This window comes from Triticum aestivum, chromosome 3B (genome assembly GCF_018294505.1).
Source record: "Triticum aestivum cultivar Chinese Spring chromosome 3B, IWGSC CS RefSeq v2.1, whole genome shotgun sequence".
Lineage (NCBI taxonomy): Eukaryota > Viridiplantae > Streptophyta > Magnoliopsida > Poales > Poaceae > Triticum > Triticum aestivum.
In genome coordinates this window covers 589,975,830-589,996,275 of record NC_057801.1, presented here as the reverse complement: position 1 = coordinate 589,996,275, position 20,446 = coordinate 589,975,830, and the positions used below count along the sequence as shown (strand labels likewise).

At 45.4% G+C, this 20,446-nt stretch overlaps 1 protein-coding gene across 1 annotated transcript; it reads left to right on the top strand.

The window, feature by feature from the left end:
* Positions 1-11,261: 11,261 nt before the first annotated feature.
* LOC123071114 (DNA-directed RNA polymerases II and IV subunit 5A) lies at positions 11,262-13,585 on the top strand. Its single transcript, XM_044494604.1, has 4 exons — positions 11,262-11,614; positions 12,198-12,377; positions 12,473-12,586; positions 13,136-13,585. The coding sequence occupies exons 1-4, from the start codon at positions 11,402-11,404 to the stop codon at positions 13,259-13,261; spliced, it is 633 nt and encodes a 210-aa protein (XP_044350539.1). The 5' UTR covers positions 11,262-11,401; the 3' UTR covers positions 13,262-13,585.
* Positions 13,586-20,446: the final 6,861 nt, after the last annotated feature.

Genomic DNA, 20,446 nt, shown 5'->3' with positions numbered 1-20,446 from the left:
GAGACATCATAGATCGCACCATATCCAATAGAGTGCGATTGCGATGTTCGGACACACCATTACACTGAGGTGTTCATGGCGGTGTGAGTTGTGAAACAATTCCACATTTACTTAAGTGCATACCAAATTCGTGACTCAAATATTCGCCCCCATGATCTGATCGTAAGAACTTTATTTTTCTGTCACGTTGATTCTCTACCTCACTCTGAAATTCCTTGAACTTTTCAAAGGTCTCATACTTGTGTTTCATAAAGTAGACATACCCATATCTACTTAAGTCATCAGTGAGGGTGAGAACATAACGATAGCCACCGCAAGCCTCAATGCTCATTGGACCACACACATCAGTATGTATGATTTCCACCAAGTTGGTTGCACGCTCCATTGTTCCGGAGAACGAAGTCTTGGTCATTTTGCCCATGAGGCATGGTTCGCATGTGTCAAAATGATTCGTAATCAAGAGACTCCAAAAGTCCATCTGCATGGAGGTTCTTCATGCGTTTGACACTAATGTGACCAAGGCAGCAGTGCCACAAGTATGTGGGACTATCATTATCAACCTTACATCTTTTGGTATTCACACTATGAATATGTGTAACATCACGTTCGAGATTCATTAAGAATAAACCATTGACTAGCGGGGCATGACCATAAAACATATCTCTCATATAAATAGAACAACCATTATTCTCGGATTTAAATGAGTAGCCATCTCGTATTAAATGAGATCCAGATACAGTGTTCACGCTCAAAGCTGGCAGTAAATAACAATTATTGAGGTTTAAAACTAATCCTGTAGGTAAATGTAGAGGTAGCGTGCCGACAGCGATCACATCGACCTTGGAACCATTCCTGACGCGCATCGTCACCTTGTCCTTCGCCAATCTCCGCTTATTCCGCAGCTCCTGTTTTGAGTTACAAATATGAGCAACGACACCGGTATCAAATCCCCAGGAGCTACTACGGGTACTGGTAAGGTACACATCAATTACATGTATATCACATATACCTTTGGTGTTGTCGGCCTTCTTGTCCGCTAAGTACTTGGGGCAGTTCCGCTTCCAGTGTCCGTTTCCCTTGCAATAAAAGCACTCAGTCTCAGGTTTGGGTCCATGTTTTGCCTTCTTCCCAGCAATTGGCTTACCGGACACGGCAACTCCCTTGTCGTCCTTCTTGAAGTTCTTCTTACCCTTGCCTTTCTTGAAACTAGTGGTTTTATTGACCATCAACACTTGATGTTCCTTTTTGATCTCCACCTCCGCTGATTTCAGCATTGAAAATACCTCAGGAATGGTTTTCACCATCCCCTGCATATTGTAGTTCATCACAAAGCTCTTGTAGCTAGGTGGGAGCGACTGAAGGATTCTGTTAATGACCGCGTCATCCGGGAGATTAACTCCCAGCTGAGACAAGCGGTTGTGCAACCCAGACATTTTGAGTATGTGCTCGCTGACAGAACCATTCTCCTCCATCTTACAACTGTAGAACTTGTCGGAGACTTCATATCTCTCAACCCGGGCATGAGCTTGGAAAACCATTTTCAGCTCTTGGAACATCTCATATGCTCCGTGCTGCTCAAAACGCTTTTGGAGCCCCGGTTCTAAGCTGTAAAGCATGCCGCACTGAACCAAGGAGTAATCATCACTATGCGACTGCCAGGCGTTCATAACGTCTTGAGTTGCTGGGAAAACGGGTGCTTCACCTAGCGGTGCATCTAGGACATATGCTTTCTTTGCAGCTATGAGGATGATCCTCAAGTTCCGGACCCAGTCTGTATAGTTGCTACCATCGTCATTCAACTTGGTTTTCTTTAGGAATGCGTTGAAGTTGAGGGCAACATTAGCGTGGGCCATTTGATCTACAAGACATATTGCAAAGACTTTAGACTAAGTTCAAGATAATTAAGTTCATCTAATAAAATTATTTAATGAACTCCCACTCAGATAGACATCACTCTAGTCATCTAAGTGATACATGATCCGAGTCAACTAGGCCGTGTCCGATCATCACGTGAGACAGACTAGTCATCATCGGTGAACATCTTCATGTTGATCGTATCTGCTATACGACTCATGTTCGACCTTTCGGTCTCTTGCCTTCCGAGGCCATGTCTGTACATGCCAGGCTCGTCAAATCGACCTAAGTGTTTTGCATGTGTAAATCGGTCTTACACCTGTTGTATGCGAAAGTTAGAATCTATCACACCCGATCATCACGTGGTGCTTCAAAACAACGAACCTTCGCAACGGTGCACAATTAGGGGGGACACTTTCTTGAAATTTTATGAGGGATCATCTTATTTATGCTACCGTTGTTCTAAGCAAATAAGATGTAAAACATGATAAACATCACATGCAATAAAATAGTGACATGATATGGCCAATATCATTTTGCTCCTTTTGATCTCCATCTTCAGGGCACCATGATCATCATCGTCACCGGCATGACACCATGATCTCCATCATCGTGTCTTCATGAAGTTGTCTCGCCAACTATTACTTCTACTACTATGGCTAACGGTTTAGCAATAAAGTAAAGTAATTACATGGCATTATTCAATGACACGCAGGTCATACAATAAATTAAAGACAACTCCTATGGCTCCTGCCGGTTGTCATACTCATCGACATGCAAGTCGTGATTCCTGTTACAAGAACATGATCAATCTCATACATCACATATATTTCATTCATCACATCCTTTTGGCCATATCACATCACATGGCATATCCTGCAAAAACAAGTTAGATGTCCTCTAATTGTTGTTGCAAGTTTTTACGTGGCTGCTATATGTTTGTAGCAAGAACATTTCTTACCTACGCCAAAAATCACAACGTGATATGCCAATTGCTATTTACCCTTCATAAGTACCCTTTTCATTGAATCCGATCCGACTAAAGTGGGAGAGACAGACATCCGCTAGCCACCTTATGCAACTAGTGCATGTCAGTCGGTGGAACCTGTCTCACGTAAGCGTATGTGTAAGGTCGGTCCGGGCTGCTTCATCCCATGATGCCGCCGAAACAAGATAAGACTAGTAGTGGCAAGTAAATTGACAAAATCGACGCTCACAACGAACTTGTGTTCTACTCGTGCATAGAAACTACGCATAGACCTAGCTCATGATGCCACTGTTGGGGAATGTTGCAGAAATTAAAAAAATTCTACGCATCACCAAGATCAATCTATGGAGTAACTAGAAACAAGAGAGAGGGGAGTGCATCTTCATACCCTTGAAGATCGCGAGATGGAAGCGTTGCAAGAACGTGGATGAAGGAGTCATACTTGTAGCGATTCAGATCGCGGCAGATACCGATCTAAGCGTCAAATAATGGCGCCTCCGCATTCAACACATGTGCAGCCCGGTGAAGTCTCCCGCACCTTGATCCAGCAAGGAGGAGGGAGAGGTTGAGGAAGATGGCTCCAGTAGTAGCACGACGGCGTGGTGGTGATGGAGTGGCAGTTCTCCGGCAGGGCTTCGCCAACCTCACGCGGAGGAGGAGAGGTGTTGGGGAGGGGAGGGGCTGCGCCTTGGATGTGGTGTTGCAGCCCTCCCTCCACCCCTATATTTATAGAGAGAAGGGGGAAGGGGGCCGGCCCCTCTAGATGAGATCTAGAGGGGGGGGCGGCCAAGGGGGAGGGGGCTTGCCCCCAAGCAAGGGGGGCCTTTAGGGTTCCCCCTCCCACCAACCCTAGGTGCATGGGCCCTAGGGGGAGGTGCCCAGCCCACCTAGGGGCTGGTTCCCTTCCACATACAGCCCATAGGGGCCTCCGGGGCAGGTGGACCCTCCCGGTGGACCCCAGGAACCCCTCCGGTGGTCCTGGTAAAATACTGGTATACCCCCGAATATTCCGATGACCGTATGATGACTTCCCATATATAAATCTTCACCTCCGGACCATTCTGGAACTCCTCCTGACGTCCGATCTCATCCGGGACTCCGAACAACATTCGGTAATCACACACAAATCTTCCCTATAAACCTAGCATCATCGAACCTTAAGTGTGTAGACCCTACGGGTTCAGGAATCATGTAGACATGAACGAGACAGCTCTCCGGCCAATAACCAATAGCGGGATCTGGATACCCATGTTGGCTACCACATGTTCCACGATGATCTCATCGGATGAACCATGATGTCGAGGAATTAAGCAATCCCGTATACAATTCCCTTTGTCAATCAGTACGTTACTTGCCCGAGATTCGATCGTCGGTATCCCAATACCTCGTTCAATCTCGTTACCGGCAAGCCACTTTACTCGGTCTGTAATGCATGATCCCATGACCAACTACTTAGTCACATTGAGCTCATTATGATGATGCATTACCGAGTGGGCCCAGAGATACCTCTCTGTCATATAGAGTGACAAATCCCAGTCTCGATTCGTGCCAACACAATAGACACTTTCGGAGATACCTGTAGTGCACCTTTATAGCCACCCAGTTACATTGTGACGTTTGGTACACCCAAAGCATTCCTACGGTATCCGGGAGTTGCATGATCTCATGGTCTAAGGAAATTATACTTGACATTAGAAAAGCTTTAGCAAACGAACTACACGATCTTGTGCTATGCTTAGGATTGGGTCTTGTCCATCACATCATTCTCCTAATGATGTGATCCCGTTATCAATGACATCGAATCTCCATAGTCAGGAAACCATGACCATCTGTTGATCAATGAGCTAGTCAACTAGAGGCTCACTAGGGACATGTTGTGGTCTATGTATTCACACATGTATTACGGTTTCCAGTCAATACAATTATAGCATGAACAATAGACAATTATCATGAACAAGGAAATATAATAATAACCATTTTATTATTGCCTCTAGGGTATATCTCCAACAAAAGCATCACCGATGGCCATCTTCATCATCCCGGCGGCCACCATGATGAGGAGAGAGTAGTCCACCCTCGGGGCTGAGGGTTTGTACCAATAGTTGTGTGTTTAATCTCTCTTTCTCTCTCTGTCGTGTTCTTGAGATGGCACGATCTTGATGTATCGCGGGCTTTGTTAATATAGTTGGATCATATGGTCTTTCTCCCTCTCTATCTTGTTGTGATGAATTGAGATTTCCCTTTGAGATTTTGTTTTATTGGATTGAATACTTTTATGGATTTGAGAGCACTTGATATATATCTTGCATATGAATACCCATGGTGACAATGGGGTATTATATTGATTCACTTGATATATGTTTTGGCACTCAACACGCGGATTCCCGGGGTGACATTGGGGTAATCTATGCATAGGGGTTGATGCACGTTTTCGTCATTGTTTCTCTGATAGAAATCTTGGGGCACTCTTTGAGGTTCTTTGTGTTGGATGAAGTATTATGAATCTGAAATTGGTTTATGCATATCATATGGTGTTATTTTAGTATGAACACTTGAATAGATCGAACGAAAAGAATAACTTTAAGGTGGTTTTGTACCCTACACACAATTTCTTCTTGTGTTCTCCGCTAGATAAGAACTTTGGAGTGATTCTTCATCACACGTTGAGGGATGGTTATATGATCCAATTAGATTAGCATTGTTGAGAGATTGCACTAGCGAAAGTACGTACCCTAGGCCTCATTTTCAAGCATTGTAATATCATTTGTGCTCCATTTTATCAATTGCTACCTTGCTTTTTTATTGTTCCTATTACAAAAATCAATATCTACAATCCATATTACACTTGTATCACCATCTCTTCGCGGAACTAGTGCACCTATATAATTTACCATTGTATTTGGTGTGTTGGGGACACAAGAGACTTTTTATTATTTGGTTGCAGGGTTGTTTGAGAGAGACCATCTTCATCCTACACCTCCCACGGATTGATAAACCTTAGGTCTTCCACTTGAGGGGAAATTGCTACTGTCCTACAAAACTATGTGCTTGGAGGCCCAACACAAGTCTACAAGAATAAAGTTGCATAGTAGATATGAAACCCCGCATTACATTGAGAAGATTGAAGAGAGCAAGAAATGGGCTAAATACTGTGAACAAAACATGGTTGGTCCCAACATCTGGCAAGTTACTAGTGGGGAGAACACTTACTGTGTGAAGGTGAATGAAGGGTGTTGCTCTTGTAGGAGATGGGACATGACTGGATCACCTTGACACCATGCAATAGCTGCAATGTAGAAGATAAAAGTTCACCCAGAAGATTATGTGCATCCATTCTTTAAAAAGGAATTATATAAGGTTGCATACCAGCACATCATCTACCCTGTTCCTGGGCCTGAATTCTGGCCCAACACCAACACACCAGACATTGAACCACCAGTATTTAGGGATAAGAAAGGGAAGAAGCAGACAACTAGGAGAAGGGGTGAATTTGAAGTGCCATCTCCAAATGATACATCAAGGATGGGCACAATAACATGCAGTAACTATGGCAAGCAAGACCACAGGTGGACACTCTATGAAGACATGCTTAAGGCCAAGTTTATGTCAAGGAAAAACATGCACCAGGTAACTAAGCCAATGCACAATATTTCTTAAAATTCTGCATCAAATATCAATGCATCAATCTTTTCAACTGCTACTTCTTTTAATTGTAGGAAAACAAAGCGTCCTACCCAGTAGCTTCAGCACCACCCAGGCCACCTACAGCAAGTGCACCTCCAGGTTCATCCTTGGCAGCAACATCTGCTTTTGGTCCTGCTGCAGCTTCAGCAAATGCAATTAGGGCCAGAAAACCATCTCCAGCTTCGGTTAGGGCCACCCAATCTGTTGCCACAACCCAAACTGCAACAAGAGCAACCAATGTTGCTACTGTAGTCTCAACATCAGGATCAAGAAAGAGAAAGTACCCAGCAACTTCAGCACCAGCAAACAACACCAGGTCAAGTGCATCATCTCCAGCAAAGAACACCAGATCAAGAGTTGCAAGAGGTTTCAATGCTCCAAGGGCAGCATCAACCTCAGCTCAACCAGGTGTTGGTTCAAAGAGGAAGAGGAAAGCCCCAAGCAGATTTGATTTGTATTTCATAGCTAGTGGCAACCATTGAATCTGTTCTAATATGGTTATGAAACATACATTTGTCATGCCCTGAACTATGTTTGTTTGGCATGCTTGGGGCCTTTAGGTTCCTATGTTTCATTGTTGCCCTGAAATCTGTTGGTTACCCTAAACTATGTTTGTTTGAGCTGCTTGGAACAATTAAGTAATGTTGTGTCATGCTGTTGTCTGAGGCATTTTGATTTGATATGAGCATGACTATGTTAGATGTTGTTTAGGGTTTAAGCTGAGGGGGCACCTTGTTTCATATGATTTGATATGAGCATTGTTTGATATGTTAGATGTTGTTTAGGGTCATTGTTTGACATGATTGATATGAGCATCATTAGGCCATTATTTGATATGATTTGATATAAGCTGAGGGGGCACCTTATCGACCAAGCCTAAATTGGCCTAATTAGGCCATCTAGGGGGCACATTGTTGAGCAACCTAATTTGGCCTAATTAGGCCATCTAGGGGGGCACCTTGTCTACCAACCCTAATTTGACCTAATTAGGCCATCTAGGGGGGCACATTGTCGACCGACCCTAATTTGGCCTAATTAGACCATCTAGGGAGGGCACCTTGTCGACCGACCCTAATTTGGTCTAATTAGGCCATCTAGGGGGCACATTGTCGAGTAACCCTAATTTGGCCTAATCAGGCCATCTAGGGGCACCTTGTCAACCAACCTTAATTTGGCCTAATTAGGCCATCTAGGGGGCACCTTGTCGACCAACCCTGATTTGGCCTAATTAGGCCATCTAGGGGGCACCTTGTCGACCAACCCTAATTTGGCCTAAGTAGGCCATCTAGGGGGGCACCTTGTTGACCAACCCTAAATTGGCCTAGTTAGGCCATCTAGGGGTGCACCTTGTCGACCAACCCTAATTTGGCCTAATTAGGCCATCTAGGGGGGCACCTTGTCATTCAAGCAGAGAAAAAATTCATTCATTCAAGCACATATAAATCATCCATCCACATACAAAAGCCTTTCATTCACAAAACTAGATAGATCATTCATGAGCTCATTCATACATAGGAACAAGCCATCCTTTCATTGAAACACATAATACAAGATAGATCATTCATACATAGATCAATAGATAGATAGATCCTTCAATACATATATCAGTACATATAGATAGATCCCTCAACACATCAGGGAATCATTCATACATAGATCAAGGATAAATAAAATATAACCAAAGCACTCCTCATGGGTACAGAATCCTAATCCACTTTTGCCTACTTACTTGAAATGGATGAAAGTTGGCCCTCCTCCTTGCCCAGTAGATGATATCATCATCAGTAGGGTTAGAGCCATTGGGAAGGCCTCCAGGAACTGCTCCTTGTCGTTGCGGTTGCGAGCTGCCCAGATCTTCTCAGCCAGACGGCAGCGATACTCAGGCATGTATCTTGTTGCCACCGCTGGCCTTCTCCCCCCTATGCTCGACTGCTCTTCTTCCCTCTCTCTGCATGTCTCCCATGGCCACCTCCTCTTCTGCATCTACAACCTCTCTAGGGTCCATGCCCACTGAGCTAGGGATCTAGGGATTTCTCTAGCGGCTGTGGAGAGGAGAAGGTAGGGGTTTGGGTTATAGTAGGGTTTCTGGCTTAGGGTGGGATTTATAGATGGAAACTGTTTGCTCGTAGGCGGGATGTAAGTTTGGATAACAACCCAGTTCCAGGCCCACATTGGATAAATGAGACATTAAGCCCAACTGTAAAATGAAATAGCAAAGCACTAAAACACTTGTTCACTGCATTAAAACAACTAGAACTAATAAAACAGTTCTTCACTGCATTACTTAAGATAGGTTCTCAACACTGCATCATTTAACATAACCATAACTTAAACATTGGCACCTCCCTTCACTCCAGTGCTGCACAAAATATACAACTACCACCATCAACTAGCAAGGCATGTTATATATAGTAGGCCAACTTACTTACTTATCCACCATAGTCTGATCTTCATGACTCTAGTATGGTCTTGATTTGCTCAAGTATTTTCTTGCTCCCATGGCCAACATTGTGCAGATCAGCTACAACTTTCTCCAACTCTTTCTCCTCTTGTGCAAGAAGATCCCCGTCCACCTTGATATCTTTCATAACCTTCCTAGTATTGTGAATTATGTCTGCATGGTCCTGAAGGATACACCTCTGCTCCTTTGCTAGCCTAAGCTTCTCCATCTTCATATCCATCTCCATCTCTAGCTCTTCCTTCTGCTTCTCAAATTTCTCAGCATCCATTGCTTTATGGTAGTCCACCTTGCCAACACCATCCTGCCAGTCAAACATCTTGGAAACATCATCAACCATTTTGTGATACTCCTCACATAGATGATCCTTCTCCTCATCAACATGACTAACTCAGCATCATATGCATTCTTGTCTTGAATCCTACCAAGGTTTTGCTCATGGAACAATTCCCATAGCTTGATGAGGCAGTTCTTCAGTATATCAGGATGTACTGGATCAACCCACTTAACTACACCACAATTCACACCTCACTGTTAAGTCAAACAACAATATTAAATTCAGAAATAAATTAAGTTTGATCAGACATCACATACTTAAGAAAATGCATAAAAATTCAATACTAAATTCAGTTAAAACAAAGTTAATATACAAGGAGGAGATGTACAAATTCATAAATCTATGCAATTCAATACAGTTAATATACAGAGGATATATACAAAGTTAAGCTAGAGAGGATATATACACATTCATAAATCAAGCACCGCCAACTATTTTGAAATAGAGATAGTGAGCATTTCTGCACTCTAGCTACAAATACAAAGCATTTCCGCACTCTACTTAATGCAAACAGAAACCAACACTTAGCATAATTGAATCCAGTGTCAAATATTTTGAAAACCACTTTCTGCAATCTTCTAACCAGTACACAATAGTTGAATCCATTCAGCATAACTGGATCCACTAAGCATAACTGATAACCACAAAGCATAAATGAATCACTGACTTCATATATCAAGTAGAAAACCACTCTCTGCAAATAAGAACACTGACTTCAGTTAACAATGAGCTACTGATTTATTACATTACTCACCTGAATAGGGCATCCATAGAATCTCCTCCAGTGTTAGAACCTTCAAAAGCAACACACTTCCTAGGCATCATCTGGTGCAGGGTGCACTTGGAAACTTCCTCCATGGGAGCACCACACCACAGTGGCTCAGGGATGGTGTCAGGTGTGTCCTACATATAGTACAAGGTAGATCAGACAACCAATGCCTCCCATAGTTGCAGATCCATCAAGCACTGGCTAAACCAAACCCTTAACCAAAGGAATCCATCCATACAATTGTGCAGATCATCAACCCTAATTCTCAAATCGATTGAACCCTAACCCTAACCCTGAATAATGGCAGAGGAAGGAGGATGAGGCTTACAAAGTACTCCATGTCCATCAGGTTGCCCCCCGTGTTGTCGTCGTCGGAGCTCTCATCCCCATCATTCCAAGAAGGCATCCTGGCCAGCGACGAGGAAGGGAGGTGGTCGGCGACGATGGCGAGCTCCCGGGAAGGGGAGAACGGAGCGAGGGGGGAGAGAGTGGGAGTGGGTGAGCGAGAGTGGGACTGGGTGACTAAGCACCTGGTCAGAACGTCGCGTTCTAACAGCCGTCATCACGCGCGCCGTCCGCCTTTGGCCAACAGAATCTTGACGGGCGGGCCCCACATGTCATAATCGCGCTTAAAATGTAACGATTCGGCAATTAGGGTTTGGAACAGCACACCACTTTTGTGGTAGTTTTTTTGTAAAATTAAAAATGATAGTTTGTTGGAACGATAGCCTGTAATGTGGTAGTTTTTTTTTATTTACTTTTCATTACGAACATGCTGGCTCCTTCATAAAGTCATGAGCAACAAGCCACGGTAAATATCATCCATGGGAGCAAGAGCGTGAAGCAGCCATTCTTTCCTACTTTGGGCATGACCGTACACAGCTCTCGTGCAACCAAAAAATGGGCGGTATTGCAGCTAGTAGAACATTCTTGCTTGCGTGCCAAGCCCGGGTGTAGATGCAGACGACAGGAGTGACATCGCGGTAGAAAAAAGCGAGCGTTTCATGCGCGATACTCCATTTTTAGCAACGTTACAGAGCCGACCAGTCAGAGCACACGCTGTAAAGTCGGCCCGTATTGGGCACTGCTCACTGCTGCTGCCGGGGCCCGACCAGTCATCCGCGGACGCAACTTGCAGGCGCGCGTGACGATATTGTATCCACGCAGCCAACCCACTCGCAGGATTGGAAAAAAGCAGAGTGGGCCGACGTCGTCGCACTCCGCAGGTCAAGCTCAGCAGCTCCAGCTCCGCCTCGAAACCGAAGCCGCCGCCGCCGCCGCCGCCGGCAGCGGAGGAGGAGGACGAGGGAGATGGCGTCGGGCCTGGTGACGGAGGACGTGACGGTGGGGCGGCTGGTCCGGATCCGGCGCACGGTGATGCACATGCTGCGCGACCGGGGCTACCTGGTGGTGGAGCACGAGCTGTCCATGACCCGCCGCGACTTCCAGCGCAAGTACGGCGAGTCCTTCCACCGCGAGGACATGCTCATCAACAAGTGCAAGAAGAACGACCCCAACGACCAGGTCTGCTCAGCTCAGCTCAGCTCATCCCAATCTCCCCTACTTTTGCTTTCCGTCATCGCCCACGCGGATCCAGCTCTCTGTTTTTCCTTTTCGCTGATGGTCATCCGCGATCCGTCTCTCGGTCGACAACTTCGCTAGATTTGAACCCCTGGCTCCATCGTCTTGCCCTTGCTCGATCTGTTCTGTTGGATCGACCGGTGTTTGTTTTGCCATCAAGTGCTCGATGGAAAGCAGTTCGTGGTGCTCATGGCGTCGGCTGCTTAGCTTGGGGGACACTCTGCTCTGCTGTGCACGTTGTGCTAGGCAAGTTGTTTCGTATAACCGCCCTCCTTGCCGTCTGCTACTGCCTGACTAGCCTCTACAATTCTACATATATGACCAAGTACTATTGGAAGAATTTAGCCCGCCAAGTAGCTCGACCATGCTGCCTGATGATGAGTGATGGCTGCCAGGGACCTCTAGGGACAATTCAGGGCAACTCAATGCTGCATTTCGTGCCAAATTCAGCTATTATGTCGGTGAAGTTCTGCCTTGAAATGGTAGTCTCCTAACACGTATTAGTTGTTTCTCTCTTTTGAATCAGATATACGTCTTCTTCCCTAACGACGAGAAAGTGGGGATGAAGCACATCAAGAAGTACGTTGAAATGATGAACGCCGAGAAAGTCTCAAGGGCCATATTGGTTGTGCAACAGAACCTCACCCCATTTGCAAAATCTTTTCTTCAAGAACTGGAGCCAAAGATCCACTTGGAGGTTTTCCAGGTTGGTCCTGCTCCTGCACTGTAATTTGACCGGCACATTTGCTCTCACCGGTTCTGTCAGTCTGGCCTTCTCATAACTGAAGCAACGAACCACAGGATGCCGAAATGCTTATAAATATCAAGGAACATGTTCTCGTTCCGGAGCATCAAGTGCTTGCTAACGAGGAAAAGAAGACGTTATTGGCGCGGTACACTTTAAAGGAAACTCAGGTATTACTAAATCTGATTAGCACTTGAAAGTTGCACTAATTTTGGGCATCAGTAGAGCCAGCCAATCTTGTATCTAGTTCCCTGTAGCAATATGGTGAACATCAGAGAGCAGAATGTTTTCCTCACTAGTTAATTTATATAAACGTTGTTAGAACTTTCTATAGCATCAACCATTGCCTTTGTCTAGTGTGTTTCACTTCATCTTAATTTGTTCACTTCCAGTTCCATTAACTACGGTATCAGACCCATTTTAGGCACAAACAAATATAGGGCAGGGAAAGAATGACAATCTTTTACATTCCAGTCCTAAATACTCTACAATTTTAAGAACAACGTGTTTCCACAATTTGCTCTAAGAAAATCGATGTTGTTTGTCTATGGGAGATGTACTACAATAGCTACTGAATCTTGCTTCTTTGCCAACACATCCATGCTTCTATCACTTGTTGTTGCATGACACCCTCTCCATTTTTCAGTAGTTCGCTACAAATATGCACTCGCTCACAGGCATGTAACCCATTTCTCTTCTGAATGCAATGAACAAAACAGCTACCAAGAATACAAATTACGGATCCCATTGCGAGGTACTACGGCCTCAAACGAGGGCAGGTGGTGAAGATCATCAGGCCCAGCGAGACAGCCGGCAGATACGTCACATATCGCTATGTTGTATGACAGTACACAAACTGAAGGAACCAAGAACAGGGTGATTTTTGCTGTTACACACAGGACACACATACCCATTCGCTTGCTTGGAGAAAACTGGTATTGCTTCAAGAAGCCATTCTTAAGGATCGCATGCCTGTTACGTAAAAGGATTCTTAATAAGCTGAGTGTATGGGGCATAAGCAAAATCCTCATGTTGTACCATTGTTTCAAGAACTTTATAGAACATACAGAACAGAAACTGGTGTGCTTAGAGCAATGAAAGGCTCTGCAGTTCTGGCTGCTACATCATTTGAACGAACCATTCTTGAAATTCCATGATTCTGGTCCTGACGTTGTGTGTGTGTGTGTGTGTGTGTGTGGTGGTGGTGGCATGCGTGATGAACTTCTTTACAATACATGGTGGATCCTGGAGTAGTATTGTAAGCATTTACTCAAGGTAAAGGAAAAATTGCTCTGTTTAGTATTACCTCCGTTTGGAATTAGCTCTCGTGACTCATTTCAGCGACAGTTAATTTCAGCTACATACCATAGTTTAGACTGAAATGCTACTGCAAGTGCTGCCGAATCGATGGTTGCTCTGGGCTGGGGTTTACTCTTTTCATGAAAGAAAGGGTAGTGCTGGATATCTTGCCGGTGCTGTTTGTTTCCGGAACGCTACTCTTATCACTAGCTTCCATCTTGGTGTAGGCACGGATAGGCATAGCACCGGAGATGCGGAGTTATGACAAGAATTGCAAAGCTAACCTAACATGATTGGCCGGCCTGAATTATGGAGCTGTGCGGCCCCATTCTGCAACAGTTCGTCAGAGCTGGACAAACAAGTGAATGCAAACAGCGACCACGCGTACGCTCGCACAGGGACCAGGTCGTCCTAACAATAACAGATTAAGCTAACAGCATCCAGAGTACTTAAACACTAAAGCCTGTAACCGCAATCTTTTAATTGTGATGATGCTGTGATGGTTTCTGGTAGTAGCAGTGGGCATCATCGACCGGCCGCCCAGCCAAAGCCCACGAACGAAAATTAACAAAAAGGGAATAGACAATATGCCGTTGTTCGGTGGTGATGTGGACCGAGGGATGGGCGGAGACGTAGAGAAGTGGTTCTGACTAAAATAATTTGGCGGGGCGCAATTGAAAATGGTGGAGAAAAGGTGTTGTTTGTTGACAAAGATACAAACAATGCCCTTTTTGCACGCTTGTTGTAGAGAATGGTCCATGTAGCTTTTTAAGCTTATTAGTATGTTTGGGGCGAATGAAAAACTGAAGACTCAAATCCACGTGTCAATCTTTTGTTGGGCAATTTGGGGCTACCGAATGATAACTGATGTTGGAGTGTCATGTTTTGCAAGACAGCAACATGGTTACTCACTGGATCCCTACGTGGTCTTTACTTCGGTGCGCTGAAGTTCAGAGCTTTTGAATGTTGAGTGCAACCACTTGGAAATGGTCGTACTGGTTTTGTTCAACCGGTTTGGGGTGACGGTTTATCGGTAGGAGAGTGATGAATAGGTGCTTCTATGTAATCTCTATTTGCAAATGCTATATCCTCTTGCATTTTGCCCCCTAGGAGAATTGGTAGGTTGAGACAAAAACCAAATAAATTAACAGTATAGGTTTATTTTGGAATTGTAGAGGGGCGGGGAAGAAGGGTATTGCCTCCTGTTTGTCAGATATTTTCCATAACCATTATTTAGACTTTGCAGGGATTCAGGAAACCATGAAGAGGAAATATTCTCACGCTTTCTTCACGAAGATGGATCATGGGAATCTTCTCCAGTGGGATTGGATTCCTTCTACGCGCAAAAGTTGGGGTATTTATGTGGCACTAGATTTTCTAGTTTGGACATTATTTCTGTTGAGTATGGCAAAAGTTTTAGTCAAGTCAATGTGTTGCATAAGTTGTTAATGTTGGAAATATTAGCACTTTTCCAATTAGACTAATCCACGAGTAAACAGTAAGCATGGCAAATACGGTATGCATCTCATACCGATACCTAAGCTACTAGCACGTACAGAGCATAGAAGCAAACCATCTATGAGCAGCACATATACGGCTAGCATAAGTACGAGTAAACGAGGGATGAACATATCATACCCTCCAGTTGGCCAGGCCAAAACGGTGGCGGCAGCGGCAGCTTCGGCGTCGTCCGTGGCCTTCTTCTTGGCGGCGGTGGCCATGATGTCGATGCAGGGGAAGTAGTGGAAGCAGAGGCAGACGGAGCTGGGCACGGATCGGGAGCAGTCGCGTCGAGACGCTCCCCAAAAACCTTATTGCCAATCTCCCGGGCAAGATCTCGAACGGCAGGGTTCCGGAGGCACCTGCTCTCCCGACCAACCGTGCACGTGGTCGTCGGGATGGGGTCGCCGGAGGCAGCACAGAGTGAGGAAAAGTGGATGACGGCTAGGTTACGCGAGAGGGAGCGAGTGAACCGAACTAGGTCACTCCACTGGCCAGGGCCTTCTTGTATAGTCCGTCGGGTAGAAAGTCATGGGCCTGTGCGGAGGCCCACGGCCGAGTCGACGCACTCCCGGGAAGGGAGTCGTCATTTCCGGAGAAGGGTCGCACACCCGCGAACGGAGCCTACGAATCCCGGGAATGCAAGCCAGCCCACAGTCTCGGACAGTGGCCCACCTGTTAGCGACTCGTTAATTAATCCCTGATTAATTAATTTGTTCCTGAGCGGCAAAAATAAGCTCCGGCTCGGCTCATTCCCGCAACCCGGTGCGCGCGCGCGTTGGGACGAGGCGAGGCGAGGCTAGGCGAGGCGGACGGCAGAGGAGGGGCGCGCGTGTACCACTTCTCTTCCCAAGCTCCCAATGGCAAGTGGTAGAGCAGCCCTTATAAAGGGGTCTCAACTCTCCTCAACTATCAAGGTGGGACTAAACTTCCCACCACGTGCCATTCCATACATGGGCCTCAATATTAACCAGGAATCATTGTTCATATGGGCCTAAAGCCCACCTATGATTCAACAATCCCCCACCAAATCTCGAGGCACATAAGTTTGTCAACTGTTCCAAACAATGTTTGATATATCAGAAATTTCAGTGGAGACTGTTAAGTTGAACTTCCACCTAGAGCAACAGGATTATACTTCTTCACAACTGAACAATGGACTATGCCTTGAATTGTCAGTCTGGCGTGCAGGAGTTTCGCCTATTGTCAGCTGATATGTGGCTGCCAAAGGCTAAACCCCACGGGTGGAGCTTATTAGTCATACTCCGTACCTTTTCATGAGCTTCCTAGAGATTACCCAATCTCATAGACTGTGACCAGCAGTCGGGCTCACATAGGTGTGTTCCTCCAAAGAATGCTCTGTAGGTTAGCATCTTGCTTACATAATCTTTGGAACACATTAAGACAAAAGTCATCCTGCCTTACATAATTGAGAGTATTAGTGCATCTCCAACGGAGTGGGTTAATAAAGGATACTCTCCTTAGTTGACCGTTGGATTGTTTTCCCAGGTCCTAATTCACGGGATCTCCGATCACATAGGTTGGGTTACCCCCATGGCAACTTACGTGTGTCTCATACCCATCTCCCTCGATGCATTTTCTATCACAATTCGTGATAGCCCTTTTGTAAAAGGGTCTGCCAGATTCTTAGCCGTCTGGATATAATCCAACGCTATTACTCCGGAGTTTCTTGATTTTCTGACAGTTTTCAATCTTCTTCTTATGTGATTTGTGGATTTCATGTTGTCCTTTGAACTCTTAGCCTTGGCAATCACCGTTTGATTGTCACAGTTCATAAGGACAGCCGGCACTGGTTTATCAACCACTAGCAAATCCATCAAAAGCTCTCGAAGGCATTCTGCTTCGATGCATGATGTGTCTAATGCTGTGAGTTCTGCTTCCATAGTCGATCTGGTTAAGATCCTCTGCTTGCATGACTTTCAGGAAACAGCACCACTACCAAGTGTGAAGACATTTCCACTTGTGGCTTTCATATCATCAGCATCAGATATCCAATTCGAATCACTATACCCCTCAAGTACCGTCGGGTACCCAGAATAGTGAATCCCATAGTTCGCAGTACCTTGCAAGTAACGCATCACTCGCTCAACAGCATGCCAATGCACATCTCCCGGATTGGAAATAAACCGGCTCAGTTTGCACACAGCAAATGAGATGTCAGGACGAGTAGCACATGCTATGTACATCAGTGAACCAACCACTTGAGAATATCTCAATTGATCTATAGTCGTGCCTTCGAACTTTCGAATCCACACGCTAGGATCATATGGTGTTGCAGAAGGTTTGCAGTCCGAATATCCAAAATGGCTCAAAATCTTCTCAACATAGTGGGATTGCAAAAGTGTAATTCCACCCTTAGAGCTTCTTAGTAGCTTGATGTTCAAGATAACATCAGCCACTCCCAGGTCTTTCATCTCAAAGTTATGAGATAGAAAAGCCTTGACCTCATCAATGACTTTGAAGTGGGTCCCAAATATCAGTATGTCATCGACATACAGACACAGTACAACTCCTTTGCCCCCACCATGGTGATAGTATACACATTTGTTAGCTTCGTTAACAACAAAGCCAGCAGATGTCAGAGTAGTGTTGAACTTCTCATGTCATTGCTTAGGCGCTTGTTTCAGGCCATACAAGGATTTCACTAGCTTGCACACCTTTCTTTCCTAACCATTTACTACAAAGCCATATGGCTGTTGCATGTAAATTTCCTCGTCTAGCTCTCCGTTAAGGAAAGCCGTCTTAACATCCATCTGGTGAAGGAGAAGACCATGCGAGGCAGCCAAAGCGAGTAACACTTGAATGGTTGTCAGTCTAGCCACATGTGAGTAAGTGTCGAAGAAATCATCTTCTTCTTTCTCGATATAACCCTTGGCCACAAGCCTAGCCTTGTACTTCTCAACAGTACCATCGGGCCTAAGCTTCTTCTTGAGCACCCACTTACATCCTAATGGTTGACAACCATAAGGACGATCAGTGATCTCCCATGTCCCGTTAGCCAAGATGGAATCCATCTCGCTACGGACAGCATCCTTCCAGTAGTCAGCATACGGAGATGCATAAGCTTCTGAAATGAAATTGGGAGTGTCATCATCCACGAGGTACACAAGGAAATCATCACCAAAAGACTTTGCAGTCCTTTATCTCTTGCTCCTAACAGGAGCTTCCTCGTCATCCTCCATGGAACTCTCATCACTTTTATGTTCATAATATTCCATCGGAATGGTAGGTTCAGGAGTCTCATCAGTTTCCAGTCTAGAAGTGCTTTGCATATCTCTCATGGGGAAAATATCCTCAAAGAATGTAGCATCCCTAGACTCTATGATCGTACCGACCTTCACGTCGTCTACATCAGATTTCACCACTAGAAATCTATAGCCAACGCTATGCTTGGCATAGCCAAGAAAAACACAATCCACAGTCTTCGGTCCCAACTTGCGCTTTTTGGTTATCGGCATGTTGACTTTCGCCAAGCAGCCCCAAGTGCGTAAGTAAGAGATTGTAGTTCTTTTCTTTTCCCATTGCTCATAGGGAGTAGTTTCATTATCCTTTTTGGGAACTTTATTTAGGACATGACATGATGTAAATACAGCCTCCCCTCACCATGCCTTGGATAGACCCAATGTATCTAACATGGCGTTAACCAGATCAGTTAGAGTATGGTTTTTTCGTTCGACAACCCCGTTTGACTGGGTGAGTAGGGAGGCGTCCTCTCATGAATAATACCATGTTCCGCACAGAATAAATCAAACTCATTAGAAAAGTACTCTCCACCACGATCAGACCGGACTCATTTTATTTTCTTCTCAAGTTGGTTCTCAACTTCAGCCTTATAAACTTTAAAGTAGTGTAGAGCCTCATCCTTAGTATTTAACAAATACACATAGTAGAATCTAGTGGAATCATCAATCAGAGTGATGAAGTATTTCTTTCCACCTTTAGTTAACACACCATTCATCTCACAGAGATCTGAATGTATGAGCTCTAGTGGTGCTAGGTGTCTCTCCTTCGCAAGCTTGTGAGGCTTACGAGGTTGCTTAGCTTGCACACACGCATGACACTTAGAGCCTTTGGCTAAAGTGAAACTCGGGATTAAATCCATCTTGGCTATCTGCGTCATACAACCGAAATTTATGTGACAAAGACGTGAATGCCAAACCTCAGATTCGTTCACATTAGAATGAATTTGGTTCACGACTTTATTACAGAAATCCTCCAGGGAAAGGAAGAACAAACCACCACAATCATATATTTTTCCAACAAATAGTCCATACCAAGATATGACTACTTTGTTAAACTCAAATACTAACTTAAACCCTTCTTTACATATAAGGGAGCCGCTAATGAGATTCTTCTTAATGGCGGGGACATGCTGCAGGTTCTTCAGTTGCACGATCTTTCCTGAAGTAAACTTCAGATCTACCATGCCAACACCATGAACAGAAGCATGCGAGCCATTCCTCATCAGGACGGGAACAATCTCGTGCAACCTGGTAAGAAGAAAACAAAGACACATCAGCACACACATGAATATTGGCCCCATTGTCAACCCACCAATCGGTTCTGAAAGTTGTTGGAGAACGTTGCAGAAAATAAAAAAAATTCTATGCTTCACCAAGATCAATCTAGGGAGTTCATCTAGCAACGAGAGAGAGGAGTGCATCTACATACCCTTGTAGATCGCAAGCGGAAGCGTTCAAGAGAACGGGGTTGAGGGAGTCGTACTCGTCGTGATCCAAATCACCGATGATCCTAGTGCTGAACGGATAGCACCTCTGCTTTCAACACACGTACGGTTGGGGAAGACGTCTCCTCCTTGATCCAGCAAGGGGGAAGGAGAGGTTGATGGAGATCCAGCAGCATGACGGCCTGGTGGTGGATGCAGCAGCGATCTCAGCACGGCTTCGCCAAGCTCTACGAGAGGGAGAGGTGTTGTAGAGGGAGAGGGAGGCGCCAAGAGCATGGGTGCTCAGCCATCCCTCCCCCTCTTTATATAGGGCCCCTAGGGGGCGCCGGCCCTAGGAGATCCAATCTCCAAGGGGGGGGGGCGGCCAGGGGGGAAACTCGCCCCCCAAGCCAGGTGGAGGCGCCCCCACCCCTAGGGTTTCCAACCCTAGGCGCATGGGGGGGACCAAGGGGGGGCGCACCAGCCCACCAGGGGCTGGTTCCCCTCCCACTTCAGCCCATGGGGCCCTCCGGGATAGGTGGCC